The 23,565-nt window shown below is 39.5% G+C and overlaps 2 protein-coding genes across 2 annotated transcripts in view; one reads left to right on the forward strand and one right to left on the reverse strand.

Moving 5' to 3' along the window:
* Window positions 1-3,239, forward strand: LOC143553886 (plastidial pyruvate kinase 1, chloroplastic-like). Its single transcript, XM_077043776.1, has 7 exons — window positions 1-514; window positions 1,405-1,492; window positions 1,581-1,771; window positions 1,866-1,981; window positions 2,059-2,302; window positions 2,487-2,721; window positions 2,798-3,239. The coding sequence occupies exons 1-7, from the start codon at window positions 20-22 to the stop codon at window positions 3,124-3,126; spliced, it is 1,698 nt and encodes a 565-aa protein (XP_076899891.1). The 5' UTR covers window positions 1-19; the 3' UTR covers window positions 3,127-3,239.
* A 45-nt stretch (window positions 3,240-3,284) lies between these two features.
* LOC143553888 (putative glutathione S-transferase parA) overlaps window positions 3,285-23,565 on the reverse strand; it is a 33,256-nt gene continuing 12,975 nt past the window's right edge. Inside the window, exon 2 of the mRNA XM_077043778.1 lies at window positions 3,285-3,779. Within this exon, the coding sequence (XP_076899893.1) occupies window positions 3,435-3,779 (345 nt within the window). The 3' untranslated portion in view covers window positions 3,285-3,434. The remainder of the gene's footprint in view (window positions 3,780-23,565) is intronic.

Consider the following 23,565-nt stretch of genomic DNA (forward strand, 5'->3'; position numbering starts at 1 on the left):
ACCATTGTCACTACCACCAATGGCTGCCCTCTTGCCCCATTACCCGATCACCAAACCTTACTCCATTAATATTAATATTAACATTCCTCCTCACAAATTCCTTAATGTTTCCGTTTCTACTCCAACAAATGTCAGAACCCGTAAACCTTTGGCCACCAGGGCCGTAATGCAGGTCAATACAGAACCCAAAACAGAGGATCGTTTGGGTCTTGATATCGTGACGGGAACAGAGCTCTCACAAAAGGGCTTTTTGGGCCTCAGGAAGACCAAACTGGTGTGCACGGTGGGACCCGCGTGTTGTTCTTATGACGAATTGGAGAAACTGGCATTGGGAGGTATGAATGTGGCTCGGCTGAACATGTGTCATAATAATCAAGACTGGCATCGAGATCTTATTAGGAAGATTAAGAAGTTGAACCAAGAAAAGGGGTTTTGTGTGTCGGTTATGATCGATACCGAAGGTAGTCAGATTCATGTTGCTGATCATGGTGCACCTTCTTCCTTAAAAGCTGAGGTGATAATTATGGGTGTTTTTGTACTTTCGGGTTTCTCGGGGTTGAAAATTTTAAATGCTGGAATGAAACTAAGGGTGTGCGTGGTGCGGTTCGATGCGGTTTTTGGTTAAAACCGAAACGAAAACCAAAACTTCGGTTTTTGGAGTATTTGAAACCGTTAGGTTTCAGTTTTTTCGGTTTCGGTTTGGTTTTTTCGATTTTTTTCATTTGATCTTGAAAATTTTAGGTCAAAAGAAAGGTTTTCAAAATATAATTAATTTAGGTATAAATAATTTTGTAATTGTGAAATAATAGACTATTAAACATTTTACCAAAAATATTTGAGTTACATGTTTATTAAATTCTTATAAATTACTTAATATAAAATAACAAAAATTTAGGATTTCGGTTCAGTTTTTTCGGTTTTTATTATATGCAAAATCAAAAATCCGAACCGTTAATTCAGTTTTTAGTTTTTTACAAAAACATAAAACCAAACTGTCAGTTTTTTATTTGGTTCGGTTTGGATTTTTCGGTTTTTTGGGTTCCAGATTGGTTTTTTCGGTTTCTTGCACACCCCTAAATGAAACCCTGTCCTAATCTTTCCCGGGTATCGGGTTGGAATAATTGGGTTTCGAGTCTTTGAGCTAGAAAACTAAAAAAATAATTAAAAAGTAATTACTTGATCGAGTATTGAGAACAGAGATGTATACGATCGAAAAAAAAACTTGTAGAATTTGGGTACGGACGGGTTTCATGGATACGGTACTGTCGGGTTTGGTTTAACAGTTCATAGTGACAGGCTTAGTGATACTTGACAGTTAATAAGTTATAATATATTTGTTTCTTAATTTGAAGATTAATAAATTATTAAATGTTTACTTAAAATCGTACTTTCGTTGCATATCAGGATGGATCAATATGGTATTTCACTACTGAAAAATTTGACGGTTGTCGACCGTTCACAATTCAGGCAAGCTATGAGGGTTTTGCTCAAGGTGAAATAAGTTGTCTGTAATAAATTAACAATTTGATATTATTGGATTATTGATTTTTACTTTAGTGTTATACATATTCTGGTTTCAGGAATTAAAGAGGGTGATGAGCTTGTGGTTGATGGAGGAATGGCAACATTTGAAGTGATCGAACGTGTGGGGAATGACTTACGTTGCAAGTGTATCGACTCGGGTCTACTTTTACCGAGAGCAAAACTAAGCTTTTGGAGAGATGGAAAACTTGTTGAAAAACATCATGAGCTACCGACGTTGTCAACAAAGGTTTGAATATGTTTTTGTCATTTTATTCGCTTTGATTAAGTAAATATGATATTATAAGTGTTTGGAAGGGTAAATATGATATCATGATTAACAGGATTGGTCGGATATTGAGTTTGGAATATCTGAAGGTATAGATTTTATAGCCTTGTCATTCGTTAAAGATGCGGATGGTGTGAAGCATTTAAAGAATTACTTATCTACCAAATATAAGTAAGTGCACAAAGTATGAACCAACCAATAACTGTTGTTTCTCAATAGATGTAAAACATGAATGTTTTTATGTGCAGATTCATTAAGGTTTTGGCTAAAATTGAGAGTTTGGAATCTCTACACAAACTAGAAGAGATTGTGGAGGCGTCTGATGGAATAATGGTTGCAAGAGGGGATCTTGGAGTTGAAATACCACTCGAGCAGATTCCTACCGTGCAAGAGAAAATTGTTGATCTTTGTAGGCAGCTCAACAAGCCGGTGATTGTAGCGTCACAGTTGTTGGAATCCATGATCGAATATCCTACACCAACTCGAGCCGAGGTATTACTTTCTTAACTTAACCGAAACCTCAAAATCAATTTTTTTTATTAAATGGATTTCGTTAAAAACAATATAATTCTGTAATCACACCTGATTTACACAGTAGTTTTGGGGCAAAACGTGGTTGATCCCATCTGCGCAAATTTATTTGTATTGACACATTGTTGTGTTTGATGTGGCAAAGGTTGCAGATGTTTCTGAGGTGGTCAGACAGTATGCTGACGCCTTGATGCTTTCCGGTGAGTCAGCGGTTGGATCATATGGAGACAAGGCTCTTTCTGTTTTAAGAACAGCTAGTGTCCGAATGGAACTATGGAGCCGTGAGGAGAATCAACAGCCGCCCGTTCTTCAGCGTGAGCTTGGTTTCTCATTGCCAGATCAGATTGCCGAGCAGACCTGCAATTGCGCTGCCCAAATGGGTAATTATTTAATTTATAAACAATTCAAGAAACGTAATATATATTTATCACAATTGTTATATAATAATATATGCAGCAAATAATCTTGGAGTGGATGCGATTCTTGTGTACACGAGGCATGGACAGATGGCGTCACTATTATCACGCAACCGACCAAACCCGCCTATATTTGCATTTACAGATGAACAAAACACACAAATGGCTTTGAACTTGCAGTGGGGAGTGGTACCTGTTTTGGTTGACCTATGTGATGACATGGATGTTAATATTCATAGAACGACCGAGCTTATAAAGTCGAAAGGAATGTTGAAACAAGGGGACACGGTATTAATAGTTTCAGATGTTATTCCAACTCGTACGAATCGGACCGTTTACCAATCGCTCCAAGTCAAAGTTATCTCATGAGATTTTACAAATCCATAAATGATGATGATTGAAGTTCTTGTTACACTTTTATATTTGACTTTTTGGTGAAGCATCCCTATTTAGCATAAAACATATGTGACATGAGTTTAGTTAAATTTTATTTGTGCTTCTACAGATTTCGAGTTTTTGGTCAAACACTCATTGCTTCACACACGCGGGTATCATAATATATAAATCTGCAATACATCAACACAGACACAATATAAGAGAACACAAGAAGTGTCATCTTTTACTAGTACACCATTGTTATTAATTAGCTCAAAGTATACGATAAAAGTATTAACGAACTACTGCTCCTTTTGCTTCGATCTTTCCATTGCGCGCTCATAAAACTCGTGAGGACGAGGAAGAGATTTGGAGACGCTTTCTCTTTCCATGCACCGTGTCACCCAATCAGCCAGTTTCGGGCAATCTTTCTCTATGTTCATATTCACAACCTTGTTCAACGTATAGAACCAAAAGCTGAAGGGAATGAGTGCAATGTCTGCAAACCCGAAGCTTTCTCCGACCAAATATGGCTTTTCACCAAGCTGTCCTTCTAACACCTTCAACACATCCATGAATCCCTTTTTTGCAGCCTCTTCGCCGTCTTCGCCTCTTGTCTTCCATATCTTTATTCCACCATCATACATCTTCAAAACACAAAAACCAACAAAGCTTATTACGTATACACAATATTACCTATTAATTAATATTGCTATTTTTTTAAGATAACACAGCAAGTTGGTTTAAATTATTTGTTTTATACACATAGACCATTCAACGCAAATATTAAAACATAATACTCAATTTTCAATGTAGTGTTGACTACTAATTTGTTTTTATTTTTATTTTTAAAATTTTTTGTCATATTAATTATTCCTTCATAACTTTTAATAGGATGTTAAAAATTCCGAATATACCGTTACAACATTTTATTTATATCCGTGTACAAATATGAATTTTGGGCATATTTTATTTGTTTTGATACAATGGGGAGTTTCAGTTTCTTTACTCACATGGGCTACTATAACAAATACAAGTACCGTAATAAACTAAACTAATACCAAACTAATTCGACTGTGTTCCGCCTTAACTAGTTGTTGTTGTTATTATTATTATTATGGGGAAAGTGAATACGGTGCTGTCCACCGCCTAACCTTACACCATCAAAACTAAACTAGGTAGTTTTGGTATTAACTTAACTAGTTCACATCTAACAAATCCTAAAATACATCGTCGTTTTCGGTGGCAAACTGAAGACGCAGATTGATGACTGGATCAACCCTAAACGTCTGATGCTTCACCCCTATCTATAATGATTCTCGATATTAGCCCTACCCTGCATATCTCGGATCGACCCTATCGATTTTATGAGAAAGGCTTGGGAATTACAAGCGCTACCTTCCTCTGCAGGTAACCTATACTTATCTATCAACAATAATTGATCATCGCCTATTGAAATTGATCATCTAATTATGTTGTTAAAACACATATTTACAGAGAATTGCTTTCAGTTTGATTATAATTGGTCTATAAACCTCAATTCCTCAGCAATTATGATTTCAAGAAAGCAAAGAGGGAAGAACACAAGATTGATATTGCAGATAAGAGAAATACCATTAAAGATACCAATGCACAAAGTTCAACAGAGTTTGCTCACTTAAATCTTGTTGATGCTAAACGTACAAGCAAAGCTTTGGTTTGGGGTTCTCATGTTTTAAGCCTTGATGATGTCATTTCAGTAAGTTTACCAAAAAAAAAAAAACGTTTTTTTCATGCCCTGGGTTTTATTTGTATTTACGAACTAATCAATCAGTTCTAGAGTTGGGGACTTGGGGTGTTCATCGGTTTGGTTTTCGGTTCATCTGGTTTTGGATTTTATTTGGTTGTAATCGAAAACCTAACCAAATAATCAATTTGCATAACCAAAAACCCAACTGGCCACATTTGGACGCTCAAGAGTCTATAGAATTGAAAACTTTTTTGGAGAAAAGTGCCTTAGACAAATTAATTCTAAATCTTTACTCTTCAAAACATGAAGAAATCAATTCTAAATCTACACCTGAAAAGGCTAACATATTGCCAAATCTTCACAATTGTATGTAAGGGTGAGCATTAACCGACGGAAGAAGCTAACATATTACCAAACCCAAAAAACTGAACCGAAGCATTAACCGACGGTTTTTTTGTTTTATTGAAAAACCGAACCGAACCGACATATTAACCGAACCGAACCGATGTATAATCGAACCTAATATGCATTTTCATAATACAAATTTTAATTTATAAATGTATAATCGAACCGATGTCACCTTCTTTCATATTATAATACAAATTTTATTTTTTTCATTATTTTCTTTATTAAGATGTAGGCAATGCATGTAAAACATCGTTTAATGCGTATAACCGAAAAAACTTTTAGTGTTTTTTATATTAAGAACTTTGTTGAATTTAAACTCTAGTACTCTTTCAAGTTTGTATTCGTTTGGTTCCACGTAACACACACACACACACAAAACCCGAACATAACCGAACCGAAACCGAAAAACCGAAACGGATTGGTTTGTATATTTGAAAAACCGACTTTTTCGGTTTCGGTTTCACCTAAAAACCGAACCGAACCGTGCTAAGTCCTAAACGTTAAATATCTTAACACGTTTAATAATGCAACAAAAAGTATTATTTTTACACTTTCGCTTTCACATGTAAACCTTTGTAGTTACTATTGCAACCCATAACATATGCAGGTATCCTACAACTACGGACTGAGACATTTTATAGTGCATGCGTACCCTATAAAAAGGCCTTCATACAACCTTTCTTGTTTTATGAAGTCTGGTCAAAGCAGGAAGGATTTTTGCTTTTTGGCTTCAACTTCAGATGATGCTTTTTAATGGGTTACCGAGTTTGCATATCAGAATTGTTAATTGTTCACCTCATCCAGTGGCTACTGATTTTTCTTATTCACATATTAAAAGTAAAAGCCCACTTAGATCAAGAATGATCTGCAAGCTATAAGGAATAAAGTCGAAGATAAATGGAAAGCAACCGAAGATGGTGCAAGACGAACGAGGAGATACTTAATTTATAGTTGGATTGGTTTTTAAATTTTTGTTGTTACTTTTAAGCCATTTAAATGCACATGTTACTTTTAAGCCATGTAAATACTTGATTTATCTGTTGTTACTGTATTTAGAAGAAATGCAATAATTTATTTTTTGTTATGTACTCTGTTAGCACCTATGTTTGATCCCTTGAATTACAACTCGTTCTAATCAATATCTTAGATCTAATTCAGATCTATATGTTGATATTAAATATACGGATCTAACTCTTTTAATACCTTAGCTTGATTGTTATTAGTGTAGATATTATCAATAATATTAATCGTGAAGCTTGAGAGAGAGAATACTTTAAACTTTCTGAATATAATTAGTTCTCTCAAAACTTCAACTTTACAAGTGAACAGTGGTTCACTATTTATAGAAGATGATCTGGTTCGCTAACATCCCCTAGCGAACCAGCTTCCCCTTCGTTAACTAAATTAACTTAACGAACCACCCCCTGATTCGTTAACATCCCCTAACGAATCAGGAGGGAATACATTATAAAGTCCTAGTTCGCTAACATTCCTAGCAAACTAGACTTAACCTTAACGAACTAGTCTTAGTTCGCTAACATTCCCTAGCGAACTAGACTGAACATAACGAATTAGATAAATAAACATTAAATATTACATTAAAATAATCAAATAAACATTACGGATAATTACAAAGACTCGAGACGCAAAACCGTGCACTAACAGACACCCCCTCGTCTTGAGCTCTTTGTCTTTAACTTATTTGAAACGTTTTGTCTGCCAATCTCTGCAACTATGAATCCCATGTTCATGGCATACACGAACAACACGTTGGAATTGCATAGCCAGGTCGTAATCTTCTTGGCGTTCAAACAAAATCTGCTTCCTGTGTAGCACGTCATTGTCTGTCTCTGATAAATTAACCAACCACATCGGGTCGATTATTTTGATGAGCTCAGTCTGTAGTCCTCGACCACGAACAATAACGGCCTCGCCAGTACGATTGTCATAGTACCAGCGGTTGAAAGACAGATGAATATCTTGAGGCATTGTCTTCACAGGAACCCTTCTCATTGTCTTTGGTGGCTTCACTTTCAAAACAAGTTTCTTCCAGCCGGTCCTTGGATCAATCTCATCAGTACATTTACGTCTTGGGACCTGGGGCTTGAAGAATTTGAAGCCATGATTGACCTCTAATAGTAAGTGTTGATGAAACCACTCAGTAGTTCGGTTGCCCCCACGATTGATAAATGGACGTCTCGCAAGGGTGCCAACGCGGTAGTGTCAGAACATCCATTATCCTTTCGTAATATTGCACACCTTTTTCCCATTTAACAATACATACCTTAAGGTCTGAATCATAGAGCCAGGAGACAATATCACCATGTACCTTAGAAACAGTCTTGAAGGTAGTCATTTGATTTGCCTCAATCCAAGCAGCAGCGGTATCCTTTCTTTCTTTATCTACATATCGAAAAGCACTGATAATCTTTCCCACTTTCTGGCGTTTGAACCATCTTTCAATGTCATCATCAGTCACTTCTTTGAGTGAAGGAACCGTTCGCTGCACGATCTTCTCCAAATCATCCTCAGTTTCTTTAATTACGTCTTCATGAAATACCGGAGCACCTTGATCAACATTTGCGTGTTGATACAAGTCCGGGTACTCTTCAGCTGTAACATCCTCCATTTCAATCTCCTCGTTCTCATAAATAAAGTCTGTATCCATAAATACTGGATTATCTTCCATTTCATCCTCATTGATCACTTCAACATCGGGCTCAGTCTCTAATACAGTCAGCTGATCGTCATTTAGCCCAAGTAGAATCGAGATCTGCTCCCTTGTCAAAGATCTAACCACAAACTCACCGATCTGTATTTCATCTTTGTTCACCATACTTCTAACTATCCCCAATTCATCAATAAATATTACCGTGTTAGCCTCAATCATCTCTATCGGCTTGGCCGCTGTTGGATCTTGAAATGAAATTATCTGTTTGTTTGAATCATCAGCGCCACTCACACCAGCACCAGAGGATGAACCGTGTGATTGTTTAGGCTCACCTCCTGCATCAGACTCGTCAGGATCATCATCATCATTTTTGAGTTTCTTGAGGGCATCTTTTTTACAAGTTAATTGTAAAATTAACTCATCTTGTTCTTTTAATTTCACCCCCTGAGACTCAACAATCGCACGCAGCGACTTGTTCTCCTTCTGACAGAACGAAATGTAACTCATCATTTTTCGTTGATTCTCCATGAGTCGTTCTTGATTGAGTCGGTCAGCTGCCATTTGAATTTCAAATAAGTGTAACAGATTAAGCAGCATTTCCGTTTGACGTCCAGGTGACAAATTGTATACTGATGGATGAACTGGTTGAATAGGTCCCTGAGGTCGAGTGATTCTCATGAAAGAGACATCACTAGGTAGAGGCGGAGGAAAAGTAGTTATTGGAAGAGGAGGAGGTCCCATTGTAGTGGTGGAGGAAACAGTTGACAGCACAGCAGGAGGCCTCGGCATCTCGGTCAACGCCATTTGAGGAATCAAGCCGAGCCTCTCATGTGACACCATCGTCGTTGTCAATGTGAGCATCGGGGTGCTAGTAGTTAGCGGCACCGCCGAGCTTTGAGTAGTTGATCGACGAGGTGGTGGTGATCCAATAATTACACCAGCCCCAGAGGATACACGGGGCTTCTTAGGTGGCTCATCAGTAGCTACAGCCTTACCCTTTCGTTTTCTTTCTTGCTGAGCTTTCATGGTGGCAGCTAGAGCAGCATCGACTGCATCTTGTTGTTCTTTCAAAGCTCGCTCACCTGCTCCATCATCATTATCACCATTGTTATCATCATCATCCCCACCATCATTGTTCCCACCTTCTCCCCCTTCACCTTCGGAATCCGAGTCATCATGGATCCAGCGCTCATTAGGAGGACATACATAATCTGGATTGATTATATGACCAATCATCCTTTTGTCCTATGGCTTATCCTTTCGATAAATCAACATCCGATGCACCGTTTCAGCTTTCATATGTTCCATATCAAGAACATCATTCACCAACGATCGATCAATCACCAAATCCGGTATCAAATCTTGAATAATTAATTGTAGAAAGCGTGGATACATCAAGAACTTCTTTGACGGTAGACTTTGCTGAACTTGCTCTTTCAAATGATCAAAGATGAGTTCTGAATAGTTAAATGGCTTGTTCAGGATTAAAGCAACACATGCCGATTGTAGGCTCAGTCTACATTCATCGAAACCACCGCGACGTCCACTCAAGCAATGAAGCAAGACATGCAACAAGTACTTGTAAGGTGGACACAACCCATTCTTGTTCAACATGGATCGACGAATATCACCCCCATAATTTAATCTTGTGAATAACCCCCTAACCAGCGTCCTGTCAAATTCACTCGGGTAATCATCACTATCGTCAAATTGTAGTACCCGACGATTGACCTCAACATCAATCGTGATTGGAAGTTGATTAATTGTAGCTTGAACCCAATTACTTTCCTCAACATATACTGCCGTGTTCCAGAACTGCGATTTTTTTTTTAATTTAAAAACCAATTCGTTAAGTTTTTTTTTTTTTATAAATGTCATTCGTTAACAATCACACTGATTCGTTATACAAAGATAACGAATCAGGCGATTCGCTATCAAGTAAATAACTTAACGAACTGGACCTAGCGAATCACTAATTGATTTTAACGAACTAAACTCTAGTTCGTTATATTTTAAGCGAATCAAACTCTGATTCGTATGACGTCTTATTCGCTAAGCTAGTTCGTTGGAAATCTTAACGAATTGAACACGAAACAGTTCCAATTCGCTAAGACTAACGAATGGTCAAAATTATGACTTTTTCTTTGACTTCACAAAGTCAAGGTCAAAATTATCAAGAACAATAATATTCAACATCTTAATCCAGATTCAATTCAGCCATAATCATCGTTGAACTATCACAATAATCAGCTCGTTGAGCTCGAAAACACATTCGTTAATGTAGGTAAATGAGATTGAGACTCATTACCTAAGTGTACTAAGGATCAACGAACCAACAGCAATCATCAAGAACACACAACAATAATTAACCCAGCAAACAATAATCAAAAGATGATTAGAGTCCACCAAGGGTATCGGAAAGGGATTCCGATCAAAATTATATCAAAATCAGACAATTTAAGAACATAAATTATACACAAAACTGTTTCAGAAGTTCAAAACCCTTAAACCTCTAATTAAACAGTTAAATCAATGTCATTGTTGACGAAAATGATATCACCAAAGACATGTATACCTTAGAAACTCAAATTAATCTTTGAAATGTTCAAACACAAAGATCGAAAATATCAGAGAGAATTTGAATAGTTTCTGAAAGATGAAGAAAGAAGACGAACAGTGGAATCCTATTCGTTATCTTGTCTTATATAGCGATACACGAAACCCTAGGTACAGCTTGCACGAATCAGACGATTCGTTTAACTTAAAGTTAGCGAATTAGCCCATTCGCTAACTTAATTCGTTACCTTATGATAGCGAATCACAATGTGATTTGTTAAATTAAAGATAGCGAATCAAGACACGATTCGTGTCATGATTCGTTAAATATGTATAACGAAGGGATGATTCGTTACAGAGTGCGGAAGCGAATTAGGTTAGCGAACCAGAAGCTAGTTCGCTAAAGAATCATCTAGTTCGTTAACTATACATAACGAATTGGATTTTAGCGAATTAAAACCCTTTTTATTTAATTTTAAAAATAAATAAATAAATGAATAAATTAATGAAATAAATCAATAAGTTAAGTTATCGAGAACCCTTTATATCCCGACAACCTAATACGTTAAAATTGTTTCAGATTTCCGAAACTTAATTTAAATCTTATTTAAATATTTTGTATAAAGAAAACGAAAATATTTTTAGTATTTTGTAAAAATTTAAAGAATTAAAGAATGTATTTACAGACGAATATCCGAACTATTAAAAATAGACAATCTTTTTGTAATTAACGATTTTACCAAAAGCAGTACATATTTTTGTAATTTTGTCGAGTTTGAGCAGAGAATCATATTGACCAAATTGCCCTTCCATCACAGTTTTATATTTCAGCGATATTATGACTGGCGATAAGTCGGTCATTGGTATTGTTGTCCACATAAATCTAATAACACACATTCAAGTATTTTTGTGATATGATTAAATAGTTCAATTAGAGCACAGAATATCAGAGATTATCAGCCTCTAATCTCGGTTCAAGCGTAGTTTGATTTTTGCCAAATCACCCCAACTTGACTTAAACCATTATATTGTTGATCAAAATTTTGATTCCAATTGTAGAAATTTTGAGCAATGCATCAAGTTTCTTTTACTGTGAGTGAGGATGCACGAGTCCATCTGTCGGCTTACATACATTGTATCCCCTGGGGTCCGTTTCTTAATTGTATTAAGACGCACGCAAGGGAGGAACAATTGTATGACTAACAGCGGATTTTGATCAAGTCAGTAATGTAAATTGTACGAGGTACAGCGGTGATCAAGTTTAATGACTTTGGGTTTGCTCTAGAAAGCGAGTAAAATATTCATGCATATGAATACCCAGATGGTTAAGCCGCATAAAGGCTCACAATGTCCAGAATCTTAGCGCTTGTTATTTGCTTTATTTGATTTTTGGGTGATCAACAAATATAAGGCTTGAGTATGACTGGTTATTACATTTCTGCCATCCTCACCAAGACTTTTGCTAGAGACCAACACCCCATCAATTTGGCGTTTCTTTATATTTATATCACATACTTTACTCTACTGGGTTGTTTTAAGACCTACCAATGCACCAATGCAATTAAGCACACAGTCTTTTAAGCTTACTTTTTGCTGAACTTGGGGTCAAGAAAATCAATGTACTATCATTTTCTCTTTTTGCTTCAAAAACTCAAAATTTGAGGAGCATAATAAAAAAAAACAAAATAAAGATAAATTTAATCGCCTCAGTTAACTTAAGTGAATAAATAAATGGCTAACCTTCAATTCACAAGTGAATCATAGGACCAATGTGACACCCCGACCAAAGGCGGATTATACATCGGGGCGCCACATATTGTTTCATTACTCGTGACACTATTGGGTGTCAATATTTAATAAATATATTCATTCACGCATGCGCAACGTATACACAAGATATAAATAAACCAACATAAATCAATATATTATAAATCAAAATATTCGAACAGCAATAACTTGTCTTGATACATTTTAATCTAGGTCCAAAATAAAGAACTTCCTACGTGTCCTCAAACTCCAAAACAGCTACTGCAAACCTGAACATGTGTTAAAATAAACGTCAAACACTTGCGTGTTGGTGAGAAATCAAGTTTAATAGTTAATACATAGATAAATCTGCACGCAACATGTGTATGTCTGGTTTTCAACAAGGGTGTAATCCGATCGGGACCAACTCTAAGATTCATAGACTGCCAGTGCTCACAATTGAGCTCACAAACAAGACAACTGTGCATGTGTAAACAAAAGAGAAAATCATAAACGATAGTTCTCCCGTGTTCATCTAATGGTACCATGAGAACTGCGGAATAGACCGACAAGACGGTTAATGATCCACACATACAAATAAACAGCCAAGTCTACGTCCTCAACACATGGGATACTGCGCGACTAAAGTTCATAAACAAGTTTAAGACTCTAAGTTTGTATGAACACATGAACATCCCAAAACATTAAAAGCAAAAAAAGGGATTAGGTACGAGATTACTTACTTGATAAACGATGCGGTGTAAGATAAAGCAAGAACCAACTTTAAACAAGCACAAGTTAACCTATAAATAAGATTATTGTTTTAATGATTTGTTTTAAGTCTTGATTATGAGTTAGCATAATTAGTACGTAAATTATTATATATACTATATATTACCGGAAAAGCAGGGCAGAACAGGAAGGAAGGCGGAGGCAGAGAGGAAGGCGGCAGAGAGAGCAAGGAGCAAGAGAGAATAAGAGAGTTTAATTTTAAGTGTTGGTGTGTGATGTGTTAGGAAAAATAATATCATTATTTATAGAGAAACCCTAGGGAACACAATCCCTAGAAAAGGAGAAAAGATCTTCAACAGGATCAAGCAAAAGATATCAAAAAGCATAAGAATCCAAAAGCAAAAGATATCAAAAGATATGACAGCTGCAGGGGGCAAAGGAAAAGCTGACAGGGAACAGTAAACAGGCATGGGCGGTTCAGATAAAGGTACTGGTCAAAGCATGGAAAAGCAGATCTCCAAAGATATGGTCAGTCACTTTTTCTGTCAACCAATGGGGTTGGTACGCATGCTGCGCCGAAAGTAACTTTTCAGACAAAGCAGATTAGGTCAACAGCACAGAAGATAAGACAACACAAAAGCTAACGGCTAGATTAAAACAGGAGACTCAAGGGTTAAGCGCGAGAAGGCTAAAGTGCGAAGGCAAAAGTGCGCGAGCGCGAAGGCAGACAGAACCAACCTTAACACGTCGCGGGAAGAATTACATTTCTACGCGCGCCGCGGGAAGAACTTTAATTCTAGGCGCGTCGCGAGAAGAACTATATTCCTTAGCGCGTCGCGGGAAGAACGGTATCCATAGCGCGCCGCGGGAAGAACTAAAATCCTTAGCGCGCTGCGGGGACAGTTCGTCTCGCGTATCGCAGTAACAGGTGGTCTTCACATAGGCTTCCTTGTAAGGAGTCTGGCGCGTGGAGCTGCGCAGACAACCTTAGGCGGGAAGGAACAAAGGACAAAAAGAGGGTTCAAGGCTTAAGGGCGGGACGGCGACAAGAGGGAAAAGAAGGCGGAAAGAGAGAAAGAGGCGGGAAGGAAAACATATTATTATTAAAGGTAAAATATAAGTATAAAATAAATATTAAATCACAAAAGAAAGAGATCGGGTCAGAGAAACGGGTACCTGGGTCGGGTCGGATGGGGCAGATGTCACAGTCTCCCCTACTTTAAGAAATTTCGTCCCGAAATTTATCTCGAAGTAGGCTGCGCAGAGAACAGGTGCGGGTACTTGATCTTCATTTGATCTTCCCTTTCCCATGTAAACTCGGCTCCGCGCTTGGACTCCCAGCGAACTTTCACGATAGGGATACGACTGCGCTTGGTTTGCTTAACCTCGCGATCCATAATCTCAACAGGCTTCTCAACGAAATGCATAGATTCATCAACTTGAACTTCATCGAGTGGAATGTGAAGGTTCTTGTCAGCTAAACACTTCTTGAGATTGGATACATGGAACGTTGGATGCACATTGCTGAGTGCGGGCGGCAGGTCAAGTTTGTAGGCAACTTTTCCCACACGCACGAGAATCTTGAATGGTCCAACATATCGAGGAGCAAGCTTACCTTTCTTCCCAAAGCGGACAACACCTTTCCAAGGCGACACTTTGAGGAGAACAAGATCACCAACTTGAAATTCGAGAGGCTTTCGCCTGCGATCTGCGTAACTCTTCTGTCGGCTTCTGGCAGTCAGCAGATGATCACGGATCTTGGCGATTTTATCGGTTGTCTCTTGAACAAGTTCGGGTCCTGTGATTGGAGTTTCACCCACTTCGCTCCAACAGATCGGAGAGCGGCACTTACGAGCGTAAAGTGCTTCAAATGGGGCCATACCGATACTGGAATGATAGCTGTTATTATAAGAGAACTCGACCAGAGGTAGGTGCGAATCCCAATTACCTCCAAAATCAAGAACGCAAGATCGGAGCATATTCTCAAGAGTTTGAATAGTTCGCTCAGACTGACCGTCAGTCTGAGGATGATATGCCGTACTCATGTCCAAGCGAGTTCCTAGCGCAGATTGGAGAGATTTCCAAAAGCGAGATATAAAACGGCCATCGCGATCGGATATGATGCTCAAAGGAGTACCATGGCGGCAGACAATTTCCTTGACATAAAGCTGCGCGAGTTGCTCAACACGGTAGTTTTCACGAATGGGCAGAAAGTGAGCAGACTTAGTCAATCGATCCACTATTACCCAAATGCTATCATGTTTGCTTGTTGTCAAAGGTAACTTGGTAATAAAGTCCATCGCTACACATTCCCATTTCCATGTAGGAATTTCTGGTTGTTCGAGCAAACCAGATGGGCGTTGATGTTCAGCTTTTACTTTAGAACAAGTCAGGCATTTAGCTACGAACACAGCAATATCCTTTTTCATACCGGGCCACCAATAAGTAATGCGCAAATCCTTGTACATCTTATCAGCGCCAGGATGAATAGAATACCGAGATTTATGCGCTTCACTCAGGATATCAGCGCGAAGATTCTCATCAAAGGGAATCCAGATACGGTTAAGATAGCAGAGAATCCCACTCAGATTGGGCACAAAATGTGCTTCCGCGCCACACGCTAACTCGGCGCGAAGGTTACCATTACTGATGGATGCGCGCTGCGCGTCACGAATGCGCGATTCAAGGTTGCTTTGGATCGGCGCAAAGTGAAGCTGGGTGCGCGGCAAGATACAGTTAAGCTGGCAGGGTTTACGGCTGAGCGCATCGGCTACCACATTAGCCTTACCAGGATGATACCGGATCTCACAATCGTAATCGCTGATGAGTTCGTTCCATCGGCGTTGTCTCATGTTAAGTTCCTTCTGATCAAAGATATGCTGAAGGCTTTTATGGTCAGTGTAGAGGATACACTTAGTACCATAAAGGTAGTGTCTCCAGATCTTTAAGGCAAAAACAACTGCACCAAGTTCGAGGTCGTGAGTTGTATAATTCTTTTCATGAACCTTGAGTTGCCTCGATGCGTAAGCGATAACCTTGCCTCGTTGCATAAGAACACAACCGAGACCTTGGTTGGATGCATCGCAATACACGACAAAATCATCATTACCCTCAGGTAGCGCAAGAACAGGAGCTTCACACAACAAACGCTTGAGCGTTAGAAAGGCTTCTTCTTGCTTCGAGCCCCAAATATACGGTTTACCTTTGTGCGTCAGAGCTGTTAAAGGCAATGCGATCTTTGAGAAGTTCGAAATGAAGCGCCGGTAATAACCAGCTAAGCCCAGAAAGGAACGGATCTCGGTAGGAGAAGATGGCGTCAACCAGTTCTTGATTGCTTCAATTTTGGATGGGTCGACATGAATACCCATCTTGTTCACAACATGGCCAAGAAACTGTACTTCATCAGACCAAAATTCACACTTGGAAAGCTTAGCATAGAGTTGCTCGGCTCCAAGCTTTTGCAACACCAACCGAAGATGTCGCTCATGCTCGGCCTTGGTCTTAGAATACACCAGAACATCATCGATAAACACGATCACGAATTTATCCAAGAAAGGCCTACACACCCGATTCATTAGATCCATGAAAACGGCGGGTGCGTTGGTTAAGCCGAAGGACATGACCAAGAATTCAAAGTGGCCATAACGAGTTCGAAAAGCAGTCTTGGGAATATCTTCATCGCGGATACGCAACTGATGATAACCAGAACGGAGATCAATCTTCGAGAAACAAGAGGCACCTTGGAGTTGATCGAAGAGGTCGTCGATACGCGGTAAGGGATACCGGTTTTTAATGGTGAGTTTGTTCAACTCGCGGTAATCGATACACATGCGAAACGATCCATCTTTCTTTTTAACGAACAACACCGGAGCACCCCAGGGCGAAGAGCTAGGGCGGATGAATCCTTTAGCAGTCAACTCTTGAAGTTGGCTGGCCAATTCTTGCATCTCAGCGGGTGCAAGACGGTAAGGAGATTTAGCTACGGGGGAAGCACCAGGGACAAGATCAACACGAAACTCGACTTCACGAGCGGGAGGGATACCAGGAAGATCATCAGGAAAAACTTCAGGGAAATCACGCACAACAGGGATATCGCGAAGCTTCTTTTCTTCAGCAGGTTTAACCACATGGGCTAGAAATGCAATACACTTCTTCCGCATGAGTCTTTGGGCTTCGGCGCAAGACATAAGCTTAAGACCGCGGGAGGGTTTTTCGCCGTAAATATGAAGATCACCATATTCTCGAGGTATGCGAATCATCTTCTTGGCGCAAATAACTTCAGCGCGATTCTTCGAAAGCCAGTCCATACCAATGATAACATCAAAGCTTCCAAGAGGCATGGGGATGAGATCGATCAGAAAATCGTTTTCGTTAAGGTTAAGCGTACAATCCTTGATCACAGAGTTAATTAAAATAGTTTCACCATTAGCCAATTCAACTGAAAAATCTTCTTTTAAGTTATCACGCGGTCGCGCAAGCTTCTGCTCAAAGGCGCGAGAGATAAAACTTCGATCGGCGCCAGTATCAAAAAGTATAGAAGCATAATGTCCGTTAAGTAAAAATGTACCATTAACTACGTCATTATTCGCTTGCGCTTGGTGCGCGGTTATGTTAAAAGCTCGTCCGCGTGTCACTTGGTTCGAAATCTGGTTCACCGGATTCGCTTGCGTAATCTGAACTTGTAGTCTCGGGCACGCGTTCCGGAAATGACTGGGATCACCGCAGTTAAAGCACGATCTGGGTCGTGGGTTTTGGTAAGTTGGTTGTGGGTTCTGCGGGTAGACTGGTGGTGCTGGCGCAATTGGATTGGCGGGAAGGACTCTACAGTTTTCTGCAAGGTGACCAGCGCGGCCACATCGGGTACAAAGTCGACATGGGACTTGAGGTGGGTGGTGGAGTCTACAGGTTGGGCAAAAGGGGTGGTTTCCTGTGTAAGGTTTCTTAGTTGGCGGGGCAGGGAGTGCTGGATTGGTTAAGGCATAGCTGTGGACTACATGGGGAGTTGGGTAGGCTGACAGGGGTTGAGGGGAGTATACTAGAGGTTGGTAGGCGGGTTGCTGGACTATGGGCGGGCTGGTAAGCGCGTAGACTTGTCTGCGCCTACGTTTCTGGTTATGGTTTGAGGGTTCTGGTTTAGTTTCTGTTGGTTCAGGGGCAGATTTGGTAGATTTGGTCTTCTCAGTTCCCCGCAGGAACAGGGTTCCTGCTCTGACATGGTTGTCGCTGAGCACAGCGGCCAACTCGATGGCGTCAGAGAGGGTTACTGGGTTCCTGGCCCATACAGAATCTTGAATTTCCATGGGGAGACCCCCAAGGAATTTCTCTATGGCTCGGCGGGAAGGGGTAACAAGGTGAGGGACAAGCAGGCTTAGTTCATGGAAGCGCGTCGCGTACTCGCGCGCTTCACCGCTGTATTGCTTAAGATTCCAAAATTCTTCCTCCAGGCGCTTAACTTCGTTGGGAGGGCAGAATTCTCGCGTCAAGAGATCCTTAAATTCCTCCCAGAGCATGCTGGTAGCAGCTTCTGCGCCACGCGCATGAGCTACTCCATTCCACCATGTAAGTGCTCTAGATTCCAGGACACTGGAAGCATATAGGGTTCGTCGGTCTGAGGGGCATTGGGTGTGGAGGAAAGTGTTTTCTATTTTCTCAAGCCACTGGAGCATCACGATGGCTCCTTCAAGACCTGTGAACTTTGGAGGGTTACCCGCATTGAAGGACTTAATGTTGTAACCGGAGGTGTTGGTATTGTTTTGGCTCAAAGCTTGGGCTATTGCGGTGGCCATTTCCTGGGAACGTTGCTGCGATCGTCTGCGCGAGGCTTCTCTCCTCTGATGTCGGCGAGATAGCGGAGGCATTCTATAAAAGTTTTAATTTTTGTTAATGTCTTAGCGTAAAGTAAATCTTATAAAGCTTAGTTTCGCGAGGTTAGATACCATCAATAGTTAAAGTAAAACAAATGACCCTAAATGCAGACTTAATAAAGGTAACAAATTCGAATCAAGAATCGACAATTCATGTATCACCATGACTTTCCGAATTCCCAATTTAAAATATACGAGTAAACGAGTATTGGAGATTGACGATTCATGTATCACCATGACTTTTCAATCCTCAATATAAAATATACAAGAAAATGAGTATTGGAGGTTGACAATTCATGTATCACCATAACTTTTCAAGTCTCCAACCTCAGAACATAATCGTAATTGAAAATTGAAAATCAACCATTCATGTATCACCATGACTTTTCGGATTTTCAATCCCAACAAACGAATATGTAAGTAAAATCAATAAAAATCGAAATATCGCGGAATAAAACATAAAACCATACGCTGCGTCTGCGCAAGCATATTTATAAATAACAAGTAATTAACAATAAGCGCGCAAACATGAGATTTCTCTCATGCGCGAGAGGGGACTCTTAGGTATTCTAGGCCGTTACGTCTAACCACCTATCCTAAAGTCACGGAGCTCTGATACCAATCTGTGACACCCCGACCAAAGGCGGATTATACATCGGGGCGCCACATATTGTTTCATTACTCGTGACACTATTGGGTGTCAATATTTAATAAATATATTCATTCACGCATGCGCAACGTATACACAAGATATAAATAAACCAACATAAATCAATATATTATAAATCAAAATATTCGAACAGCAATAACTTGTCTTGATACATTTTAATCTAGGTCCAAAATAAAGAACTTCCTACGTGTCCTCAAACTCCAAAACAGCTACTGCAAACCTGAACATGTGTTAAAATAAACGTCAAACACTTGCGTGTTGGTGAGAAATCAAGTTTAATAGTTAATACATAGATAAATCTGCACGCAACATGTGTATGTCTGGTTTTCAACAAGGGTGTAATCCGATCGGGACCAACTCTAAGATTCATAGACTGCCAGTGCTCACAATTGAGCTCACAAACAAGACAACTGTGCATGTGTAAACAAAAGAGAAAATCATAAACGATAGTTCTCCCGTGTTCATCTAATGGTACCATGAGAACTGCGGAATAGACCGACAAGACGGTTAATGATCCACACATACAAATAAACAGCCAAGTCTACGTCCTCAACACATGGGATACTGCGCGACTAAAGTTCATAAACAAGTTTAAGACTCTAAGTTTGTATGAACACATGAACATCCCAAAACATTAAAAGCAAAAAAAGGGATTAGGTACGAGATTACTCACTTGATAAACGATGCGGTGTAAGATAAAGCAAGAACCAACTTTAAACAAGCACAAGTTAACCTATAAATAAGATTATTGTTTTAATGATTTGTTTTAAGTCTTGATTATGAGTTAGCATAATTAGTACGTAAATTATTATATATACTATATATTACCGGAAAAGCAGGGCAGAACAGGAAGGAAGGCGGAGGCAGAGAGGAAGGCGGCAGAGAGAGCAAGGAGCAAGAGAGAATAAGAGAGTTTAATTTTAAGTGTTGGTGTGTGATGTGTTAGGAAAAATAATATCATTATTTATAGAGAAACCCTAGGGAACACAATCCCTAGAAAAGGGGAAAAGATCTTCAACAGGATCAAGCAAAAGATATCAAAAAGCATAAGAATCCAAAAGCAAAAGATATCAAAAGATATGGCAGCTGCAGGGGGCAAAGGAAAAGCTGACAGGGAACAGTAAACAGGCATGGGCGGTTCAGATAAAGGTACTGGTCAAAGCATGGAAAAGCAGATCTCCAAAGATATGGTCAGTCACTTTTTCTGTCAACCAATGGGGTTGGTACGCATGCTGCGCCGAAAGTAACTTTTCAGACAAAGCAGATTAGGTCAACAGCACAGAAGATAAGACAACACAAAAGCTAACGGCTAGATTAAAACAGGAGACTCAAGGGTTAAGCGCGAGAAGGCTAAAGTGCGAAGGCAAAAGTGCGCGAGCGCGAAGGCAGACAGAACCAACCTTAACACGTCGCGGGAAGAATTACATTTCTACGCGCGCCGCGGGAAGAACTTTAATTCTAGGCGCGTCGCGAGAAGAACTATATTCCTTAGCGCGTCGCGGGAAGAACGGTATCCATAGCGCGCCGCGGGAAGAACTAAAATCCTTAGCGCGCTGCGGGGACAGTTCGTCTCGCGTATCGCAGTAACAGGTGGTCTTCACACAGGCTTCCTTGTAAGGAGTCTGGCGCGTGGAGCTGCGCAGACAACCTTAGGCGGGAAGGAACAAAGGACAAAAAGAGGGTTCAAGGCTTAAGGGCGGGACGGCGACAAGAGGGAAAAGAAGGCGGAAAGAGAGAAAGAGGCGGGAAGGAAAACATATTATTATTAAAGGTAAAATATAAGTATAAAATAAATATTAAATCACAAAAGAAAGAGATCGGGTCAGAGAAACGGGTACCTGGGTCGGGTCGGATGGGGCAGATGTCACAACCAAGACATGCAAGCATGCTTCATAAACTTAAATAACCGACATAATTTTCAGCGAGAAAATAATCTCAAAATCTTTTTGGTTTTTCTCTGTACAAACTTTAAAAACACAATATTTTTGTCTTTTTCAATTTTCTTATAAACAAAGTAAACTTCACAATCTTTTTGAATTTTCGGATTTTTCTGTACAAAAACATAAATCACATTCTTTTTGGTTTTTCAAAATTTTAAAATGCTTTTGATTTTTCTAAATTTTAAAGGAAAAGACAATTAAAGAACAGAAATCACAATATTTTTGAATTTTGAAATTTTTAATGTTTTTGGATTTTATCTATACAAACGAAAACACATTCTTTTTGTTTTTTCTAGATTTCTCCCCCTAAAACCTAAAACATAAAAAAATAAGACTAAATCTATAAAGCAATTAAAAGATAATTATCCTAATTTTAGGATCTCAGCAAGGGTCTTCAATCCATTTAAACCAAGCAAAAAAGTAAAACGTGTTTTATCAAACGCTTTGGTAAATAGATCGGCTTTTTGAAAATCTGTGTGTACTTTCTCAAGATCAATTAATTTCTTTTCATAACAATCCCGTATAAAATGATATCGAATCTCGATATGTTTCGTTTTAGAATGTTGTACGGGATTCTTGGTGATACTTATAGCAGCAGAATTATCAATCAAGATGGGAGTAGTAAGAAACTTCAAACCGTAGTCGCGAAGATGTTGTTGTATCCACAGAACCTGGGAACAGCAACTCGAGGCTGCAACATATTCAGCTTCGGCGGTTGAAGTAGAGACCGTTGTCTGCTTCTTACACTACCAGGAAACAAGCCGGTTTCCTAAGAATTGACATCCTGCAGTCGTTGATTTGAAGTTGATCTTGCATTCTCCATAATCTGAGTCTGAGTAGGCGGTAAAATCAAAAGTATTATCTTTGGGGTACCATAACCCGATGTCAGGATTTCCCCGTAGATATTGCAAAATACGCTTGACCGCTGCCAGGTGAGTCACTCGGGGACTAGCTTGGTACCTAGCACACACACAAACAGCAAACATTATGTCGGGTCGAGAAGCAGTTAAATACATTAGAGAACCAATCATAGCACGATAAAGGGTCGGATCAACGGTATCCTCCAATTCACCCGGTGATAAATTGTGACCCACTGGAAGAGGAGTTGAAGGGATTTTTCCGGCAGTTATCTTGAATCGGCTCAAGACGTCGTTCACATATTTAGTCTGATGAATGAAGATTCCCTTATCAGATTGATGAACCTGCAGCCCTAAAAAGAAATTCATCTCTCCTATCGAGCTCATTTCGAACTTTGTTTGCATAGACTTCTCAAACTCCTTACATAAAGTGTCGTTTGTAGACCCAAATATAATTTCATCAACATAAATCTGGACTAGAAGAAGATCATCACCAACAGTTTTATGAAATAAAGTGCAGTCAACAGTTCCTCGTTTGAAACCATTATCCGTCAGATGGTCGGCGAGTGTGCCATACCAAGCTCTCGGGGCTTGATGTAGACCATACAGGGCCTTGTTTAAACGGTAAACACGGTCAGGATAATCAGGATCTTCAAAACCAGGTGGTTGTTGAACAAACACTTCCTCATGTAGTTCACCATTGAGAAAAGCACTTTTAACATCCATTTGATAAACCTTGATATTCTTGTAAGTAGCATATGCCAGGAAGATCCGAATCGACTCTAATCTTGCAACTGGAGCATATACCTCAGTATAATCAATACCCTCTTGCCGATGAAAACCTTGCACCACTAGACGGGCTTTGTTTCTGACAATCACCCCTCAATCGTCCTTTTTACATTTAAATACCCACTTGGTTGGAATAGCTTTCTTGACCCTAGCAGGCTTGAATATTAAATCCCAAACACCCAATCGTGCAAACTGCTGTAATTCCTCTTGCATAGCTTCTACCCAAGAAGGATCTTCAAGTGCCTTACGAGCTGTCATTGGCTCAACTTGAGATAGAAAGCAATTGAATTTAGCGATATTCACAATTCCCGAAGAGTGTAAATTAGTGTAAGCACACAATACATTATTGTCGCTTGTCGAAGCAACTTGATGACATGTACGAACGCCCACATCAAGTTCTCCAATGATATTGTCCTGTGGATGATATCCATGAATTCAAAGAGTAGGATTTTCAGGAACAACAAAATTATC

The sequence above is a fragment of the Bidens hawaiensis genome, unplaced genomic scaffold (assembly GCF_021521415.1).
Source record: "Bidens hawaiensis isolate Kalapana, Puna unplaced genomic scaffold, B.hawaiensis_p1.1 tig00017405_1, whole genome shotgun sequence".
NCBI lineage: Eukaryota > Viridiplantae > Streptophyta > Magnoliopsida > Asterales > Asteraceae > Bidens > Bidens hawaiensis.